We start from the raw sequence: 20920 nt of genomic DNA, 5'->3' as shown, positions 1-20920 counted from the left end.
ACTTCGGGAGGCCAAGGCGGGAGGATCGCTTGAGCCCTGTGTTCAAGACCAGCCTGGGCAACACAGCAAAACCCTGTCTTGACAAAAAGTAGAAAAATAAGCCAGGCCTGGTGGCGCATGCCTTTAGTCCCAGCTGCTTGGGAGCCTGAGGCAGGAGAATTGCTTGAGCCCAGGAGTTTGAGGTTGCTGTGAGCCATGATCACATCACTGCACCCCAGCCTGGGTGACAGAACAAGACACTGTCTCTAAAAAAACTAAAAAAGAAGAGAAGAAAAAGGCTAAAAGGAGCCTCAAGTAAGTATAAATCAATGAGACAAATGTCACAATAATATAATAGCAGCTCCCATTTAATGAGCTCTTACGTGAGCCAAGTCCCATGCCAAGTATTTTTCATTGTCAGCCCAATTAATTCTCCCAATAGCGTTATATAAGTGCCATTGTTATTGTCATTTCACATCCAAGGAAACACCCCAACAGATTAGATGAGCTGCCAAGATGTGCCAGGTAGTACTTTAGAATTTGAACCCAGGTTAACACTCTTCCTTAATGCAGTGCTTCTGTCTTTCCCAAGAGGACTTCTTAAAAGTTTTTGGTGTCAGCAACATCAAAATAGCAGGTAATTGCCCTATCCCCACCAAAGGATTTTGCTGACCTGGCTACACAAATTATGTCTATTTAAAACCAATCTTAGGCCGGGCGCGGTGGCTCATACCTGTAATCCCAGCACTCGGGAGGCCGAGGTGGGAGGATTGCTTGAGTCAGGAGTTTGAGACCAGCCTAAGCCAGAGCAAGATCCTATCTTTATTAAAAACAAAAAAATTAGCCAGGCGTTGGTGGCATGTGCCTGTAGTCCCAGCTACTCGGGAGGCTGAGGCAGGAGGATCGCTTGAGCCCAGGAGTTTGAGGTTGCTGTGAGCTAGGCTGACGCCACGGCACTCTTGCCCGGGCAACAGAGCGAGACTCTGTCTCAAAAATAAAATAAAATAAAAACCAAACCAATCTTAATACTTTATAATCATATGTTACACTCAACCCCTAAAATCAATAAAAGTGGTTTAAGGGAAACACTAGAGCAATCAGGTTTAAGACATACACCCCGATTCCCAGGAATCAGTGGTTTTCTTCCACTGTGATGATGAATCACTTCGGATACTTTTTGTTTTAGTTTATTGATTTAATCAGGTTTTGCCCCATGGGGAGGGCAAGGAAAGAGGGCTAGAGGGGGTGAGGGGGTACAGCCTGGAAACCGGGCGCTCTGCCAGCAGCCTGGGGGTGGGGGGACTCAGGAAGCCACCACCGAGGAGACAGTTCCCCTCAGATGTGGGGGCAGGAGAGAACCAGGAAACTGGAGGGAAGATGGGTCCGACAGCAGCAGGCCGGGTAGATAAGAGGAGCAACGCCCTGAGATGATCGCACGCAGGGGGAAGTTCTTTGTAAAAAAAATTTTTTCTAAGTGGCAGTCAGGGTTCTGAGGCTGGTTCTACGTGCCCTTGTCTTGTACCACCTTCCAAGTTGCCAGTTCACACACAGTCCCTTAGTGGTTCCAATGGCTCAGTGCGACAGAGCTTGTGAGGGGTCCTAGTTCTTACTCAGACCTGATCCAAAGGAGAAGTGGCAGAGGCCCAGCTTCCAGCTCTGGAGCCAGCTGCCTCGGAGCCACCTCTGCCTCCTGCCAGGTAAGGCTCCCGGGAGGGAGGGCACCAGCCACCCGGCAGGGCAGAGCTCCCCGGGGAGGGGCCCTGGGAGCCTGGGCGCAGTCAGGGCAGGGGCCCTCGGTGCCCACTGGCGAGAGATGGGACCGGGACAGAGGCGTGACAGAGCCGTGGTGACGGGGCACTGGGTGTCTTCATCTGCCTGGGAACCCGTTTCCCTGTGGGAAGTGCAGGCGGTGAGGCTCTTCACGTCCTCACGGCGACCTTAGTGGCCCCTTTGGGCTCTCCCAAGGGGCAAAGGATGTTCGTGGAGATTGCAGGGAAAGAGGGGGAAGGCGATCAGAAACAAATTTCTAACAATCTTCAAAGTTTGGGACACTTGAGGGGCCCCTGGGGAGGCGGCCCTGGGGATGAACGACCTGGCTTCCGAGGCAGGTGCGCAACACGCAGGACGAGGATGGAGCTGCCATCTCCGCAGGAGCCCACGGCAGCCAGGGCGCAGCGGGGTGGCCTCCTCGGGCCGTGCCAACCCAGCGTTAGCGCCACTCTCGGGGACGATCCCAGAGCACTGGCTCTCAGAATGTGAAACTCGAACCAGCTATTTCCAAATCACCTGGAAAGCGTCTATGTAAAAAGCCTGCCCCCTCGGCCAGAAGCTGGGTCCCAGAGACCTGCGTTTTTCTCTAAAACATCTCAGAGTGCTCCTTAGACTTGCTAAAAAAAAAAAAAAAATCCTAAAAGCCTAGAGGCTGGTAAAAGCCTAAAGGTCTCAGCCCCCCAGGGTGAGCAATCGTGAGTCCCCTGCTCCGCGCCATTTTTAATTGCCGCCATCACGGCCGCAGAGCACCTGGCAGCCCCAGGACGGGGGTTGAAGGCCTGGTTGTTTCTATCTCATTAAGGGCTCGGCGGCATTTCCTGTACCCCGTGCATCATTAGCATGTTGGTGGCGTCGCTTCCTGTGACTGACTCTCTGTTTCCATTCTGGCGAAGTGGTTTGCTCTTTCTGCTCTTCTTTCGGAGTTAGAGGAAGATGAGTTTCTCACGGAACCTCTCCTGGGCCTGCGGGCAGCTCCCCGCTCCGGGCACCCCGCGTTCCCGCCGGCGGGCAGAGGCCGTGGCCGCTCCCTGAGCCACCTCGCTGCAGGAGCCCCGGCCCGGATGCCACCTTGCCTCCCCTGCCAGGCTTTGCGGCCACGTTCAGGTAGAAACCAAACCTGCTGTTCTTGTGTGTTGTTGGGTCAACTCAGCCTGACATTTCAGGAGTAGAGGTAGGGAGTTTGTGGGGGGGAAAGAAGGTTCTAGAAAGAAAGATTGGCTGCTTTAGAAAAAAAGGACTAAAAACCAAAAGTTTTCTTATGAGGGACTTTGATGAATAAAGATTTAGCAAGGAATTTTGAGAGTAAAAAGTTGTGCATTAGGGAGTGTTTGGAAGACATGGAGACCAGGACAATTTCTGTCATTTTTATGTTATCTACTAAAAAGAAAAGTGGTTATATGCAAAACACAAACAAATTTGCCTTTTCTCCTGGGAGTCAGCAACTCAGGAAGGGCCAAGACAAGTAGCAGACGTGCTGGCTGCTGATTATGATTAAGAGAAGACTCAGAAGCTGAAGCCAGAGAGCAGCTCAGAGGTTCCTGAGACAATGGGTGTCACCAACCTGACCTTTTTGGAAATCAGAGGAAGGACCTCAGAGCCCAAAGCCCTGTGGGTAACTCCCACCAGCCTGGACAGGTGAGTAACTCAGGGTGGTGAGCGCCACCCTCCCAGATATAATCAGAGCGTCCTGGTCGCCCTGGGGAGCTTCTAACACAGCAATGCTGCTGCCCCTCACACCGAGGCTCAGGTCCACTGAGACCACCAAACTCTAGGCTCAGAGACATTTGCTCAGGGCTGCGGGGAGGACAGGAAGGAAAGGAGGTGTTGTGGGAGGGAAAACCGTGATAACTGCCCCGCTGCTTTGACTTCCCACCTCTCAGAGGCCCTGATCCCTGTCCTCAATCTTTCCTATCTCAAGTCCCACCGGTCACTCCTCAGACGACAACAACAACAAACTCGGTCTCACCGTGACAGAAACAAAAGGCCCAATTTCCTGAGGATGTGTTTTTAGATGCGTAAAACTTGCCATGAATGAAAATTGTAATAACAGATGTAACAAAGATATGTCTTTTGGGGGATATTAAATACCTTTATTTAAAGGTTCTGGAAGATGAGTTATTTTTAACGGACATGCAGGCTAATCTGGAGATCCCAATTGCTAGACGTGCAGATTATACACGTGAGGCTCCTTGTTCAGAGCTTCTCACAGGTGGTGGAACTTGAATCACTCCCTAACCCGTGTCATCTGTGAAATGGGATAATAGAATCTAGCAAAGCTTGAGAATTAAGGGAACAGATGAACATGAAGCACCTGCTACACTGCCCTGTCACCGGGAGCCTTGTCCTGCTCTGACTCCGGTGGCGCTGCACGGACACAGGGTCGCTACAGTTAGTGAGAAGCTTTGACCTTACTGGAGGCACTGTGCTACTGTAACTGTCGGCACAAGTCGTTTGAAACACCAGCACCAGACCACCCCAGCTTCAATGGCTTGTGCCTGTAGCTTTCAACCTGTGCTTACAGCTGAGGCCCCTGCACCTCCGCAGACGGAGGGAGACAAACTCCCAAGCCCAAGGTTGGTGCCGTTGGGCTCCTGCCGCTGCAGGCGGATCTAGCCCCAAACCTGCTACAAAGTAGTAGCGGATCCCTCTGCCCAAATGCACAGGACAGAGAGAAAGATAGGTCTTTAGGACGTAAAATCTCACAGAACTAATCACGGGTGTAAATTACTGCTAATGTTTTCCATCTCATACAAACGAAAATAAAAGGTTCATTAGGAGTTGAAACTTCAGGAACATTGGCAGGTGTTTCAGTGCTATGATAAATAAATAAATAATAAATAAATTTCAGTGCTATTATAAAAATACAACCCAATGATAATAAAGCTAAAAATTGCTATAATTTGGGGAAATAAATGTTATTATGGAAAATGCATGTTACTTGCAGGTAGACATGGACAAGGATGAGGAATAAGTTCTTTTTTAATTTTTTTAATTTTTGAAAAAATATTTTAAAATATGGATCGCTTCATGAATTTGCGCGTCGTCCTTGTGGCAGGGGCCATGCTACTCTTCTCTGTTCCGTTCCCATGTAGCGTACGCGCTGCCGAAGCAAGCACCGGGAATGAGTTCACAAAAATTGTCAGAAGCCTGAAGCATCCCCCCAAAGCTATTTCTTTTTTCATTTACTTTAATTTATTTTTAATTGATGAATAAAAATTATATATATGTATTGTAACAACATGTTTTGAAATATATAGACTGTGGAGTGGCTAAATTGAACTAATTAATGTATGCACTACTTCACATGCCATTTTGTGTGGTAAGGACACTTAGAATCTCTCAGCAATTTTCAAGAATACAATATGTTTTCATCAACTGCAGGCATCATGTTGTACCATAGAGCTCTTGAACTTACTCCTTCTAACAGAAATTTTATACTCTTTGACCAGCACCTCCACAACCCTTTCGTCCTTCCTCCCCTGGTAACCACCATCCTACTCTCTGCTTCTGTGGTTCAACTTTTTTAGATGCCACATATAAGTGAGACGCTGAGGCATTTGTCTTTCTGTGCCTGGCTCGTTTCATTCACCTAATGTCCTCCAGGTTCGTCCACGTTGTCACAAATGACGGGATTTCCTTCCTTTTTAAGGCTGAGGAGTGTCCATCGTGTGTGTATAACACATCTTCTTTATCTATTCACCTGTCGATGGACGCTTAGATTGTTTTCCATATCTTGGCTGTTGTGAATGATGCTGTAGTAAACACAAGAGTGTAGACATCTCTTCAACACGCATATTTCATTTCAGTTCCTTTGCATATACACCCAGCACTAGGATTGCTGGATCATATGGTAGTTCTATTTCTAATTTTCTGAAGAACTTCCATACTATTTTCCATAATGGCTGTACTGCCCCCAAAACTATTTCTATATTCATTCATCCCCTCATTCATTTAACAAATATTCATCAGGGCCCTACTAAGTACCGGGCACTGTTTAAGGCACTAGGTGAGCAGGATAGACAAACCCATGATCTCCCAAAGCTTGCAGTCCAGTGGGAGAGTCAGCTGATAAACAGATAGACAAATGGATATATACTACAATATCAACCAGTAACCAGTGCCATGAAGAAAAAAGACCAAAGCAAGGGGACTGCAAGTAATAGATTGTGGCCAGGGAAGACCTGTCTAAGGAAGTGACATTTTGGAAGAGGCCTGAATGAAAGGAGGGACTGAGCCATGCAGACAGCTGGGATAGGAGGGCTCCTGGGCTGGGGAGTGGCAGGTCTGAGTCAGAGCAGTGCTTTGTGTGGTCAAGGGACAGCAAGGAGGCCTGGCAGTCACAGTCAGAGGGACAGTGGTAGGAAATAAGGTCAGAAGGTAGGTAGGGGCCAGATCATGTGGTCCCATTAAGCCCTCGCTGGGTGGGGACTATGGACTTTGTTCTCAGTGTGACAGGAAGCCCTGGGAATTACAAACAGAGGAGGGACATGATCTGATTCACTGTTTCGAATGATCGCACTGGCTCGTGTCAAGACAGTACATTAGGGCCAAGAGTGAAAGCAAGGAGACCCATTGTGAAGGTTATTGCAAAGGTCCATGTGGAACTCATGGTGGCTTAGACCAGGTGCTTGGGTTAGGGACAGTTGGCCAAGGTAAAGCAGACAGAATCTGCTGGCTGACTGGAAATGGGGCACGAAAGGAAAAGAGCAGTCAAGAATGGCTCCAGGGTTTTCGACCAAGCCACTAGATGACGGAAACGTCAGAGGAGGAGTAAGTTCACATATGGAGAACAGGAGCTCTGTCTTGGTTTGAGATGTCTGTTAGGCAGCTAGAAATGCCCAGTAGAAAGTTGGATCAATAAGCCTAAAATTCAGGGGAATAAAATCCTTCCCTGGCAGATGTCCTGGTTTTCTAATATTTGGGAGTAGTAACTCAGCTTACTGATTCCTGCTGTGACTTCAGTGGGCTGCTTCCTGTTCCGGTAGACATAGCCCTCTGGGGCTGCAATCATCTGGAGGCTTTTCAACACTCAAAGCAGAGCAGTCACTCCAGCCCTGCCAGGAAATGGCAAGGTAGTGCAGAACTTGCATGGGTTAACGTCCACACAGCAGTAGAGCGCTGCTTGGAGACCAGCTCCACAAGTTGATGCTGTGGGGGTTATTCAAGTTCATGCAAACTGGACTCTGTCACAGGCCACTCCCTAATTGTGAGTTGGGTAATCCTCTCCTGTAAGCAAGCCAGGAAGCCCAGGAGCAGGGAATGAGAAAACACAGGGCTAACTGGATTTGACTTTGCAAGTTTGGAGGACAGTGTGGTAGAGTGGAAAGATCATGGTCTTTGGATCCAAATAGACCTAGATTCACATTCCTTCTCTGCTCCTTCCGACCTGTGTAATCTTTGACATGTTACTTTACCTTTCTGCGTCTAAATCTCAGGTTAGTTGGCCACAAAGCAAGATAGGTTTGTGGTAAAGATTAAATAAATTTCACATGCAAACTCCTGGCACCCAGTAGGCATCCAAAAGGGATAATTCCCTTCTCCCAGGCCCAAGTCAGAGATAACCCTTTCTTCCACCACGCTTTCCACTCTCCTCAGCTTTCCCTCACTGGGCTCCCATTCCAAACCTTCATGCTCTGGCTCCTGAAAGAAATGTCTCCTCCAGCCTCCCCACCCTCCTGTGGCCGGGCCATGACATTTGGTTGTCCTCCTAGAGATACAGGCCAGAGCAGCATCATCTTTTCCGGGTTTGCGGGATTCCTCGGGTTTGCCATCCTCCTGGTCTTCACAGTTTTCTGCATCCTGTGCAACTGGAACAAACGGAAGAAGCGTGAGTCCCTTGTTGGTCCTGAGTTGAGACACAGTAGGATTAATGATCTGGTCTGAGGCTGGGCACAGTGGCTCACACCTGTAATCCTAGCACTCTGGGAGGCCGAGGCAGGAGGACCGCTTGAGGTCAGGAGTTCGAGACCAGCTGAGCAAGAGCGAGACCCCCGTCTCTACTAAAAATAGAAAAAATTAGCTGAGCATGGTGGTGTGTGCCTATAATCCCAGGTACATGGGAGGCTGAGGCAGGAGGATCACTTGAACCCAGGAGTTTGAGGTTGCTGTGAGCTAGGCTGATGCCACGGCACTCTTGCCTGGGCAACAGAGCGAGTCTCTGTCTCAAAAAATAAGTAAATGAATAGATAAATAATGTAGCCTGGCATTTAAAGCCCAGTTTATTTTCCAGTGATAATCTGTTGCACTGGGGAGTCCTCAGTTCTTTGGTATCCAACACATTGGCCACGGTCTCACTAAGATCCTGAGCTGTGGCTCCTCAGGCCCAGCTGATCTGAGTTCCACGGGGAAAGACACCACCCTAGGACCCCTGTGCCCAGTGTCCTCTTCTTGCGTCTGTGCACCGAGTCCCTTACTCCTCTAGTGCAAGTGGACATGCCCCTAGCTCAAGTCTGAAAGCGTGTTTTCGATGAGTCCTGGTCGGGGGAGGGGGGAATACTTTCAGGAGCCACCTGGTCCCCACATTCTGTGCAGCTGACCCTGCTGACCCTCTCTCTCTCATCGCCTTGCAGGGCAAGTTCCTTACCTCCAAGTCACCGTCAGGTCCCTAACTCTGCCACGACCCAGACAACGAGCCAAAAATATTTATGACCTCTTGCCTCCTCGGCGAGAAGAGCTGGGTAGGTGTTTCCTTTCGGTCCATGGAGTCCAAACGTTCAAACTTCTGCTCGCAGAATGTACGCAGAATGTACCCCTCACCGCCCGGAAGCAACTTTCTCTAAGCTTCCAAACCTGTGTGCCCTCCGGAGAGCGCCAAGGAGAATGGGACAGACAGACCGCACGCTGCAACTCTGAGGGGGAGGGGGTGGGGGCGGGCGGAGAGCTCTACAAAGGGTGCAGAGGGTCGTCTGGGCTGGGGGGTTTTGTCTTTATTTTTGTTTTCTTTCCCCCACCCTCTTGGGTAGGGGTGTTGTTTTTCCTTGATGTAAGGCAGCAGCGGAAAGCCCCGTGTGTCCAGGCATGGGGAAGACACGCAGGAGAACATGGTGCCAGCATTATAGGCAAGGGACAGCGGGGTCCTCCGCAGGAGCTTCCTCCTCAGCCTCCCCAACCCCGGTGCTAGCACCCTCTAGCACCACAGAAGCTGAGGGGGCTTCCAGGGCTCAGAGCACGTCCCATCTGCAGCTCTGACCCTTTCAACACAGAACACCAGGCCCCAGAACGCCAGGAATTCCAGGCACCATGCAAACCCCGTTCACCCACAATGCTGAGATGGTTTAGGCTGAAGCACTCGGAGGACTGGCCAACTAATCTTCAGGATTTATTCTCTGTCCTTTCAGGGAGACATCAGTCAAGGAGTAGCCGTATTTTCAGTACTGAGAGCCTCCTCTCCAGAAATTCTGACAGCCCTGAGCATGTGGTAAGAGTCGAGGGAAACAGCATCCTCTGGGGAGGATGACATGTCTCTGGCAGAAGCACTGAGGGGAGAGAGCTCTAGGGCTCGGATCTGGTTTCACTGCAAATAGCATGTCCTTTGGCACTAGCCCCGCAGCTCTATTAATAAATTGGGAAGACCAGCCTCAGGACCTCCCTAGACCCAGGGAGAGAAATTAAGAAGGACAGAAGCAAGTGCTTGGGATTTTAAGAAAGGCACCGGAGTACATGTGTTCAAGTACATGATGTTAGAACTGAATTGATCGTTTTTAACAAACACATTGATAACATGCTTATCCAAGGGAGTGTTGTTCCCTTCAAAAGAATCACCTCCAAAGGATACACAAATGTTCCAGCAATGCTATTGAAGCTCAAAACACACTTAAAACCCTGCTTTGGGAATTACTTGTAGGGCCTTTGTCCAGTTGTTTCAATTATCATTAGTAGCAGAAATATCTGTAAGTCATTCAGCACTGTAGCTGACGTAGAAAGCGTTTGATCAAAAATCAGATAACCTTCGAGGTTACCAGGGGAATGCTGCAATTAGTGACAATGATCTGAGTCTTACCATCGGGCTCTGAAGGCAGCTACCAAGGAGGAGTCCAATAACAGTTTGCTGCAGAGGCACGAGGGAGAGTAGAGGGGCTACTCTGAAAATTGGGGTGCTGATTTTTATAGATAGGTTGTTTGTTTAAAAATTAGTCCGTTTGGTTTTGTGGGCATTCCCGGGTGAGTGCATTGATGTCGCTGATGAAGACTGTTGTTACTCAGCCTCTCGTTACCCAGAGGTTTAGGTCCAATTACTACACAGCCACCTGTGTGCTGCTACCTTCCCTTCCTCCTCCTCCCACTCCTTGGACTCCGTTCCCGCCTGGAAGACTTCCTGGAGTAGCAAGTCTGAGCCGCTGATAAAATGCAGGGAAGAGGAGCCACCATTACCAAAGCTAGTTCCGGGATTTGGGTGGGCCCTGAGGGGATTGTGCATTTAGAATTTAGGTCCCAAACTGTCTTAAGGCCACAGACATGTTTGGTATGGACTCTATAGTGTTTGAAGAACATTTTAAATAAGTTGCCCACATTTAAAAATTGAAGACATTTGAAAGTCCAGATGTCCAGCTTTTCTTGAAAATTTAGAAGTTCTGGAAACATCAAACCAGCACCTCTGAATGGCAATGATCAGCTAAGTGTGGGTATCAGTTGTCCCTTTAAGAATGATGGCAAGCATCTTCTAGTGTTTTCTGTGTGCCAGGAGCTGTGCTAAACACTTTATATAGTAATCCATTTACTCCTTACAGTACCTTATGTTATAGATATTATGATGATTCTCATTTTATAAATTAGGAAATGAAGGGCCAGAGAGGGCAGGCAAAGTGCTCAAACTCGACACAAAGTGGCAAGGCTGGGATTTGTAGCCTCAGTCTGAATCCGAGCCTCCCCCTTTAGCCGCTATGCTATATTGCCTCTCAGTGTGATCCGAGGAGGCAAGCTCTCTCTGGTTTGTGATACTGTCAGGGTTCGGAGTCGGTAATGTTATCTGTTCTCAGTTCTTGGTGTGCTCTCGGCTGAAGAATGACCAGACACACCAAAAGCAAGGCAAGCATGAACCGAAGTTTATTAAGGAAGGACAAGATAGGTTTACAGAGCAAGAGCAAGATACAGGTTTACAGAGTAACAGCAAGATACGTTGGCCACAGAATGGCAAATGGACCCCTCTGTCGTAACAAAAGGGCTCTCATTATGGTCTGGGGTCTGGGTTCATAGTGTCTGGATTGGGCCCACCTCAGGTGTCACCATGGAACCACTTTGATGGACAGTTAACTAACAGCATGATCATAATTAGCCTTAGGTTACTCTATGTCATGTTCCATTCTTTTGCAGATTAGCAAGGGTTCCTCCTTCCCCCAGGTGTGGCAGCTGCTCAGAGCAGGATTAAGGTGGGGCAGCACCAAGACTCGGGGAGACACCCCTGTCCTTCTTCCCAGGTGGGGCAATTGCTGGAGGCAGCACCAAGGCGAGGCAGCCACTTTTGTCACCTAGGAAGAGTCTTGGAGGTCCCTTGCTATCTACCTAACAGTACTTTCTCCCCACTCCCCACCGAACTCCCACACTGTGGCCAAACACCAGCTGCAATTTGTCGTCAGGTTTACACTGCCGCTCTTCTTCAACTCAGCCTGCTGCACTCATACTTACGTGGTTTGTGGAGCCTTGCAGTTTGGGACCCCTGATTTAGAGCTTTTCTCCAAGGTGGAGAACCAAGTGAAGGAACCATGCCAGCAGCACTGTGCCAGGAAGAAAGGCTTTGTCCATATTTCTGCTCCCATCCTGTCACTGCCTTTCTCTTCTTCCTCATAGCCATCCGAAGCAGGAGCTGTCCCCCAGCTGCACAGAGCCCATGTCCATGCCATGGAGTACGCGGTGGGTATCTATGACAACGCCACGGTGCCCCAGCTGTGCGGAAACCTCACTCCCTTGGCACAATGCACCAATGTCAGAGCTTCCAGAGACTGCACGAGCATTTCTTCGGAGGATTCACATGATTATGTCAATGTCCCCACAGCAGAAGAGATTGCTGAGACTCTAGCGTCTACCAACAGCCCCTCCGGAAATGTGCTTGTTCTCCCAAGTGCCCGGGAGCTGGAGTTTCCTGGAGAAAGAGACGAGGAGTGCAGGAATGCTGTTAACTGCACCAGTTTTTGGTCTCCAGGAACTGAGGGCAGTGAGCCACTCAGTGATGGGGAGTGCTCTTCTCAGACCTCAGATGACTATGTCAACATGACAGGGCTGGATCTCGGGGGCGTCCCGGAGATGCAGCCTCAGGTGGCTTGTCCATGCTGCAGAGACTATGTAAATGTCCCACCAGCAGAGCCCAACGGAAACCTGCCACAGGCTGAGGAAAAAGCAACATCCTCAAACACAGACCGTGTTGAGAGCAGGACAGATGGTCCAGGGACCCACATCCAACCTGTCAGAGAAAGGTCCTTGGCTTCAGAGGATTATATGGCCTTTCAGCCATCCACACAGAGTGAGAACAGTCAGATGGGACACACAGCAGAGGTGTCAGATGAGGACCCTGATGACTATGAGAATGTGCCAGGCAGCAGGGACTCTGAGCGTGGGCCTGGGACTCAGCTCCTTCCTCATGAATTAAAATCCAGGCCGGAAGGCCACATGGAGTGGTCTATCCCACCGGATCCTTAGCCACTGCAGAGTCTAGTGAAGACCCTTGACCACTCTAGCATTTCAATGCATTCGCTTGGTTAAGCCGAAAAGAGGCTGAGATGGGTAGGGAGCTAAGAGGCTGCACAAAGGCAGAGGTTTCAGAAAGCCAGAAAGGAATTCTTCTCAAGCAGGGTGCTACTATCTCTCATGCCGACCTAAGAATGTTTGCTGAAACTGCCTTGTAGAACTGTTAGGAAATAAAAAAACAGGAAAGTACGTTAGTGCGCAGTGGGAGTAGGAAGTAGTCTTAAAATCACTACCTTCACTGATACCAGCAGACTACATCGCAAGAGTACAGATTATTTTATGATCTAAGCAGAGGCCAAAAGGAAGGAAGAAGTTGGGGTGGGGTGGGTGGGCAATTGCCATTTTAAAAAGAGTATGGACAACCAATTGCCGGTGGGGATATGAAACAACAGGAACTCTCCCTCGTTGCCAATGGGATTGCAAATCGTAACAGCCACTTTGGGAAACTGTTCAACAGCAGTTTCTTATAAGCATACACTTATCATACGACCCAGCCATTCCACTACTAGGCATTGATCCAAGTGAACTGAAAACTTACATTCACACAAAGGCCCACACATGGCTGTTTATAACAGCTTCATTCATAATTGCCAAAAACTAGAAATAACCCAGATGTCCTTGAACAGGTGATTGGAAAGACAAACTGTGGCTGTCCATTCCGTGAGTTTATCCACGCTCAACAGTAAAAAGAAATTAACCCAACCGCTGGTTCACACAATATGGACAAATCTTAAATTCATTTTGCTAAGCGAAGGAAGCTAGGCCTAAAAGCCTACATGTTGTATGATTCCGTTTATGAGTCATTCTGGAAAAGGCAAAACCATAGGGATGGAAAACAGGTCAGTGGTTGCCAGTTTGGGAAAGGAGAGAAGTTCACTACAAACGGGCCGCACAGGGGAATTTTAAGATGATGGAGCTGTTCCATATGGGCCTGTGGCAGTGGATACATGACAATATGCATTTGTCAAAACCCAAAAGCTGTGTGCCACAAAGAGGGGCTTTTATTGTATGCAAATTTTAAAAAATTAACTAGGCTGTGGGGAATCCAGGATGGTATGCAAATTGTGACAAATAAATCTAATTGTATTACAAATGTATGGCATAATCTCACTGAAGGGGATGGAGGGAAAAATAATTGACAATTAACTTTTTGTTTTTGTTTTGGGACAGAGTCTCACTCTGTTGCCCGGAGCAGAGTGCAGTGGTGTCATCATAGCTCACTACAACTTCCAACTCCCGGGCTCAGGCGATCCTCCTGCCTCAGCCTCCCAAGTAGCTGGGACTACAGGTGTGCGCACCACCACGCCCGGCTAATTTTTCTATTTTTAGTACAGAAGGGGTCTCGCTCTTGCTCAGACTGGTCTCAAGGTCCTGAGCTCAAGTGATCCTCCTGCTCGGCCTCCCAGAGTGCTAGGATTACAGGCGTGAACCACTACGCCGGGCCCTCACATTTAACTTTGGAAAACAATGTTTTGACTTGAAACTGTCAGATGAAGACACAAAGAACTGTATGCAAACACTGCAGCTCTAGTTGGTAAATTTATATCTCCCAGAAGTATGGGTTAGCAATTCTGAAACTACTTTAAATGTATACTTGGATTAAACAAATAAGTGTATCCATTGTAAATAAGGAGAGGCGGGTTAGTGTGGGACTGGAATTGAGTGTAGGATCCACAGAGCTGGAGTATTGACTGGTGTGGGGAAAAAAACCACCTCATACGTCTGGTGGTGGAAGGGTTGTGGGTGAAAACAGACCATTACTCCACAAGCGGGGGGCATTTAAATTCATGCTGCACAGAGGGCACCGTGACAGTCTGGTACTGATGGCATGTTGGGGGTAGTTGGCCAGGACAGCAGCAACACGGAGAGCAGCAACCTCGTCTGGTCAAGTAAGGAGAGATTTGTATCAGATGTGAGCATGAAGCTTAAATGAACAGAGCAACATTTTTAATGCTGTCATGAAAGCATTCTCATAACTAAGAGAGGATGAAAAATTATGGGATCTCAATTAGAAGTTGTTAAGAGATCCATCACCCAATAGGAGGCACTACCTATCAGTTGGGGTCAGATCCTGGAAAAAAATCTAAGCCAGCTCCTGTTTATACCCCGAGGCAGACACCTCAATAAGCCAGTTACACTTATACATTCTCCTAAATCAAGAATGATTAATATTAGAAACAAAAAATTGGCTGGGCATGGTGGCGTACACCTGTAGTCCTAGCTACTCAGGAGGCTGAGGCAGGAGGATTGCCTGAGCCCAGGAAGTTGCTGTGAGTTAGGCCAATGCCACCGCACTCTAGCCCAGGCGACAGAGCGAGATTCTGTCTCAAAATAAATAAATAAATAAATTGTAGATTATCTCGTATTAGATAGGTAACTGTTCTGTTTATTTCCTGTTCTGAAAAATTTTATAAACAAATCAATGAAAATCTTTATTAAATTTTAATTCTTTCTTTCCCTTTATAGTTTTGTCACCTTAGTCGCCAGGAAATTTTTAGTAATTGTCTCATTTTATATGCTTGATAACGCTAAATATGAGGAAATTTTTTCAAGTTAGGACAGGATGAGAAAGTAGATATAAAGATAACTAATCCGTTGTGACTCCTTTTTTTTTTTTTTTTGGTATAATATGACGGGGCTTTATCGTCACTTTTGGTTTTCCTGTGGGCTAAGGGTCTATTACTGACTTGCAAATACTTCCAGAAACTCCAAGTCAAAAAGCCAGTGTCCTGCTCCCCCCGGAGTTAGAGGAAAATGGACATACGCAGGCCTCCCTTCTCTCTAGCCAACCATTTCCCAACTCCAGACCAGGAAGTACCTGTCTGTTCTACCCTGAAGGGTTAGGATCGGTTCAGAAGAATATGACAACATCGCCAGCACTTTACCCTTTTCCTCCTGTGTCAGATGCTCCTGTGACTCTCCAGGGGGAATGGAAGGACCCTGAGGCCCTTCACAGAGAGCGATGTCCCATGCAGGGCCAGCTTCACGGGCACGCAACCTGTGCAGCTGCACGGAGCCCAGCGCTCAGAAGGGCCCCTCCACTTGGTTTAAGGTCCTGCTGTCACCGTCTTGAAATTCTTAACTTCAAAGAAATTCTTATCTTTGAACTTGCGTTTTGCACATGAAGTCTGGGGGAAGAGAGGATACCCATGAGCCGCATGTCCATCATTTGTTGCCTTCTATTCATATAGCCTGTTTGCGATGTCCCATGAGTGGAGAATTCTGGCAGACCCACAATTCATGGAAGTTTGGCAAGACTCAGAGTGAGTACAAGGTAAGCTCGTTGTGTCTACAACTGAGTAAGCAAGAACACCAACGATCCCCACAGGTTGTGTTTTCAGTTCAAACCAGAACTTGCTTTGAACACAGAAAGCAATGGTGGTCTAAGAAACACAAATGACCAAGGAGACCTATCATTCCCTGTTGTGCTTGTGTTACTTCCCTGTATCAGTGAACCAATTATACTGAAATAACGGCATGGCAGGAAAGGAGAAAAAGGGGAACGGGTAGTTCATTTTCTTGTCAGTCTCCCGTCACTCATCAGCAGGTTGATGGGAGACGGTGTTGGTAGAATGTGCATGAAGTGTCCAGAAGTGGAGCAAAAACAGCTGAGTTAGCCGTGTGCAGTGTTTCCACTGTTCTGGTAAGAACCAAATGTAGTCAGTGCTCATTACGCACAGTGGGTACGTTCTGTGAAGTCACCGAGAACACTGACTAAGTGAAACCTCGCCTCCAGGGGAAATACAGGGTTAGGTTCCTATCAGTCACTGGCCATACCTTTTTTTATCAATTGATCAATACATGTCTTGTTTTATGTATGTTTTTGTTCAAAGGCACAATATAATATACCTTATTGAATATATATTGTTGATTCCTTAACATCGAACTCATGACTAAAGGCATTGTAACTCATACCTGAAAGAAGCTTATCTAACACACGTATTTTCTCCGTACGGCCCATCACAGCCTCCTTGCACTGTGCCTCAGGGCCATTTGAAACACTGAAATTACCAAGAAGCAGCACAAAAAATGCAAAAAATGTGGCACTAAGTAGACTGCAAGAAAAAGACTGTTTACACTCTGAGAGCTTTGCCTTGTTCAGACTTAGGTGGGCGCGTGCGTGTGGCCAGCTCTGCACATGGGCATGTCCACGAATGAGAAAGACTCCCCAGAGTATTGATTTGGGGGCTACAAATAAATTTTAACAAGTAGGCCGAGTTCACAAATACAAAATCTATGAATACCAAGAATCAACTGCATTTATGTACATACAAACCACCAAATAAAAATGGTGTAATTTTGGTGATTCCACATATAAGCTAAATGCTGTTATATTTGCATTTAAAGCTTGCATTGCACAATGTAAAGATGAATGGCCAAATTCATGCTAACAATTTAAAATGTTTACTTAGAATGGCACCAAACAGTAAATAAAAACATCATGACAAGAGAGAGACTAGAAGAAAGGGAAAAGCTGTCTATTTTAGCACCTTTAACAACAGTCTTTTTGTACATGTTTTTTGAATGAAGGGTCCTACAAATTATGTAGCCAGCCCTGTTCCCATGGGCCTGCCTTCCCTGCCCTCAGATTCATGTACTTACCTGAGTCTCTTCTTGGGAATATGGACACTCCACCTCCCCACTCCAACCAAGGCAGACACATCACTTCTCACTAGAAGAGCTCTTGCCTTGCTCCTTCAGTTCTTCACCCTCCCCGCAAGTGTACCCCAAGTTTCAGTTTTGCTGTCTTGAGTGTTAGTTAGAAAGACAGTAAATGAACATCCCCACCTAGGCTAGCAGCCCCGTCCAAGGGTCAACCGGAAGATGATTCTTCCATCCATGGGTCCTTTTTGCTAGTCTGTCTGTGCAAGTGTTACTGAACCAAACTGGAGTCTGCCCACCCAGTGCAGCGAAGCCAGGACACGGAAGCCTAAAGTTGCAGCAGGAGAAAGAGGCATTTTTATTACTTGGCACCAAGCAAGAACAGGCAGCTAATGCTTAAGACACAAACTCTCTGATGGCTCACAAGCAAGTGTTTTTAAGGGCAGGTGTACATTTCAGGTAAGCAGAAGTTGCAGGCAAAATTGAAATCAATGCATGGAGGTTATATGTTGGCCTGGCCCAAAAAGGTGGGCTACATTGAAGCAAGGGCTTAAGGGTCATAGTAGATTCAGAGATTCTTTGATTAGCAATTGAAAGGAATATTAACATGGGTGTGACTGTCCCCAGACCACTGAAGGACAAATTTAAAACGAAGAACAGAAGTCAGAGTTCAATTCCTCAGTTCCCTCTTATCTGCATTTTCCATCCTGGGGTGGGGGGAGGGTTCTGAAAAACAGCTGTAGATCACGTGTTAAGATGCCATCTTTTAGTCTGTACAAGGAACCGAAACACCAAGTGACTCTGGCTGGATTGGAGGGCCACTGTTACTCCCATTCACTTTTCAAGGCTGGCTAGGTGCCCGGAACGTCCCCTGAAGGGACCAATATTTTCCTTTATTTCCATGCTTGGGGCCTGTAAGAGGGGTCCCTGCTCTGTCTCACAAGATGTGGACCTCTGGCTGGTTCCTTCCATTAGTGAATCTGTTAAAATAATCCAATCTAAAACCACGGAAGTTCCAAAAAGAGACAAGGGAAAGTTTTATAATCTCAGAGTGGTAAGGACCTTTCTAAACATGTGCCCAAACCTAGATAGCTATAAAACGATAGATGGATACGTTTGACTGCTATTAGAAATTATCACACACTTAGTGGCTCAAAAACAACACAAATTTATTATCTTACAGTTTTGGAAGTCAGATGTCTGAAATGAGTCATAAGGGACTAAAACCAAGGTGTTAGCAGGGATATATTTCTTCTAAAGGCTTCAGGGTAGAATCCATTTCCTTGCCTTTTGCAGCTTCTAGAAGATGCCTGCGTTCCATGTCTGGCAGCCCCTTCCTCCACCTTCAGAGCTCACACTCCAACCTCTGCTTCCGTCGTCACACCTCCTTTTGGACTCTCACCCTCTCGTCTCCCTCTTGCAAGAACCCTTGTGATTACACTTGGATAATCCCCCATCTCAAGATCCTTAATCAGATCCACAGAGTCCTTTTCACCATGCAAGATCACATAGTCACAGGTTCCAGGGATTAGGACATGAACATCTTTTGGCCGGGAGAAGGCATTATTTTGTCTATCACACAACATAATCCAATATTTCTGACGATAGGAGAACCTGATGATATCTGAAGCCCAAGACTCAGAGAAGTAAAAAGATCTGAGCCCACATAGGCACACACGCACACATGTGGGTTTCAAAAGGAGAAATGAGGAAGTAGAAGGAAGGCTGCTAGTTCTGGAACATTCTCTGGTTTCCTGATAAGATGATTTAGATTATGTATCAGATGTGGCATTAATTCAAGGGAGGTTCTTCTTTCCTGGAAATCACAGCAAACATCAAAGCACAAGCCAGCCATATAGAACCACCACCGCTCTGGGAGATACCAGGCAGACATAGGGGAGGTCTCCAGTTGTCCAAATAAACACAAAGTCTATATACAGGCAAGATGCACTCAGAAACTGAGAATTGCTGACGGAAGGTTGGGTTTGTCCCAGGTCCTGGAGAACCCTGACTCTCTGTGAGAGGAGAAAGCCCATTCTTGACAATCACAGATCAAGACACAAGTCTCCAAGTTTGTTTTAATTTTGTGGGATTTCACATGAAAAGAATATGTATTCAAATGCCATCAGGTGAAATGGCCTGGAAATGTCAGTTAAGTAAAATTGATTTGTAGTGTTGTTCAGGTGACTCTATCCTTACTGATTTCCCATCCACTTGTTCTATGAATTACTCAGAGCAGAGTGCTGATGCCTTCAAATATATCAATAACTGTGGATTTGTCTGTTTCTCCTTTCGGTTCTACCTGCTTTGGCTTCATGGATGTTGAACCTCTAATGTTAGCTACATGTGCATTCAGGATTGTTATGTCTTCTTAGTGACTTGACTTCTTTGTCATTATTTAATGTCCCTCTTTATTGATGCTAATATTCCTTGTTCTGAAATCCATTTTATCTGACATTAATATAGCCACTCCTGCTTGCTTGCTTTCACTTAACAAATATTTAAAACTTTTTATTTTGGAATAATTTTAGATTTACAGAAAAGTGGCAAAAATAATGTGTTTCCCACATACACTTCACCAGACATTCCCTAATGTTAACATCTTGCGTAACTATGATCTAATGATCAAAACTAAGACACTAACATTGGTATCATATTTTTAACTGACCAGTAGACCACATTGGGATTTTACCAGCTTTTCACCAAAGTCCTTCTTCTGTTCCAGGATCCAACCTAGGATCCTGCATATTTAATTATATGTCTTCTTAGTCTCCTCCAGTCTGTGGCAGTTCTTCATTCTTGCTTTGTCTTTCATGATCTTGAGGCTTTTGAACAGTACCAGGCAGGTATTTTGCAAAATAGTCCTCAATTTATGATTCTTTGATGTTTTCTTTTTAGACTGATGTTACACTGTTTTGGCAAGAATACTGTATGATGTGCCCTTCTTAGTGCATTATATCAGCAGGTGCATGATGTCAATATGGGTCATTACTGGTGAATATTAAATTTAAGGTGGTGTCTGCAAGGTTTCTTTCTCTATGCTAAAGTTACTGTTTTCTTTTCTGTAATAAAATAAATAACTGGAGGGAGATACTTTGAGACAATTCAAATACCCAGTTTCTCCTCAATTTTTCCCTCACTAACTTTATCATCCACTGGTAGATCTTGCCTACAATAATTATTACAGTGGGATCATATGGTGATTTTCTATCCCCTTCATTCTTTCTACATTTATTCATTTATTTATTAAGGAAGAACTTTTTCTTCCCCAGCAGCTTTCTTCTTGATTATTGTTTGCATGGCATATCTTTTTTTCATCCTTTACTACTTTAAACCTTTCTATGTTTTTATATTTAGAGTGAGTTTCTTGTAGATAGCATGTTTTATTTATTTATTTATTTAGAGGCAAGGTCTCACTCTGTCACCTAGGCTAGAGTGCAATGGCATGATCATAGCTCAGTGCAATCTTGAGCTCCTGTGCTCAAGAACTCCTCCTGCCTCAGCCTCCCGAGTAGCTAGGATTACAAGTGCAAAACACCACACCTGGCTAATTTTTTAAAAATTTTTTGTAGAAACAGGCGCTCACTATGTTGCCCAGGCTGATCTTGAACTCCTGGCCTCAAGTGATCCTCCCACCACAGCCTCCCAAAGTGAGGTAAAATTTTAATAGCAATGGTTGAGAGCCTTGTTTCTTTTCACTCAGATGTTCTCTCTAATACCTTCCCTTTATTGGGGATTTTTGGGATCTGGCTAAGAAGAGGTTGAGCTGGGATACAATTATTCTGGGTTATATTTATGTGGTTTAAACTCACTTTCATGGTTGTCAAAATGGCTTTCAAGAATACCTCTCTTACCCACTGTGCTGAGTCATCTGGCATTATGACAAGTTGTA

General features: G+C 46.4%; 1 protein-coding gene and 1 non-coding gene across 2 annotated transcripts; one reads left to right on the top strand and one right to left on the bottom strand.

Annotated features, from left to right (window-relative positions):
* Nucleotides 1-3295: 3295 nt before the first annotated feature.
* On the top strand, nt 3296-12378 carry LAX1 (lymphocyte transmembrane adaptor 1). Its single transcript, XM_069459505.1, has 5 exons — nt 3296-3384; nt 7461-7576; nt 8319-8426; nt 9087-9166; nt 11533-12378. The coding sequence occupies exons 1-5, from the start codon at nt 3296-3298 to the stop codon at nt 12376-12378; spliced, it is 1239 nt and encodes a 412-aa protein (XP_069315606.1).
* LOC138375878 (U6 spliceosomal RNA) lies at nt 4759-4865 on the bottom strand. Its single transcript, XR_011231582.1, has one exon. It is a non-coding gene; the product is annotated as a U6 spliceosomal RNA (small nuclear RNA).
* Nucleotides 12379-20920: the final 8542 nt, after the last annotated feature.

Source organism: Eulemur rufifrons, chromosome 27 (genome assembly GCF_041146395.1).
Source record: "Eulemur rufifrons isolate Redbay chromosome 27, OSU_ERuf_1, whole genome shotgun sequence".
Lineage (NCBI taxonomy): Eukaryota > Metazoa > Chordata > Mammalia > Primates > Lemuridae > Eulemur > Eulemur rufifrons.
The sequence above is the reverse complement of the archived record's forward strand: the minus strand, read 5'-3'. Positions and strand labels throughout refer to the sequence as shown.

Coding starts and splice junctions, on each gene's coding strand:
- LAX1 (XM_069459505.1), top strand. CDS start 3,296: ATGGGTGTCACCAACCTGACCTTTTTGGAAATCAGAGGAAGGACCTCA. Junction 3,385..7,460: donor ACTCCCACCAGCCTGGACAG/GTGAGTAACTCA, acceptor TTGTCCTCCTAG/AGATACAGGCCAGAGCAGCA. Junction 9,167..11,532: donor CTGACAGCCCTGAGCATGTG/GTAAGAGTCGAG, acceptor TCTTCCTCATAG/CCATCCGAAGCAGGAGCTGT.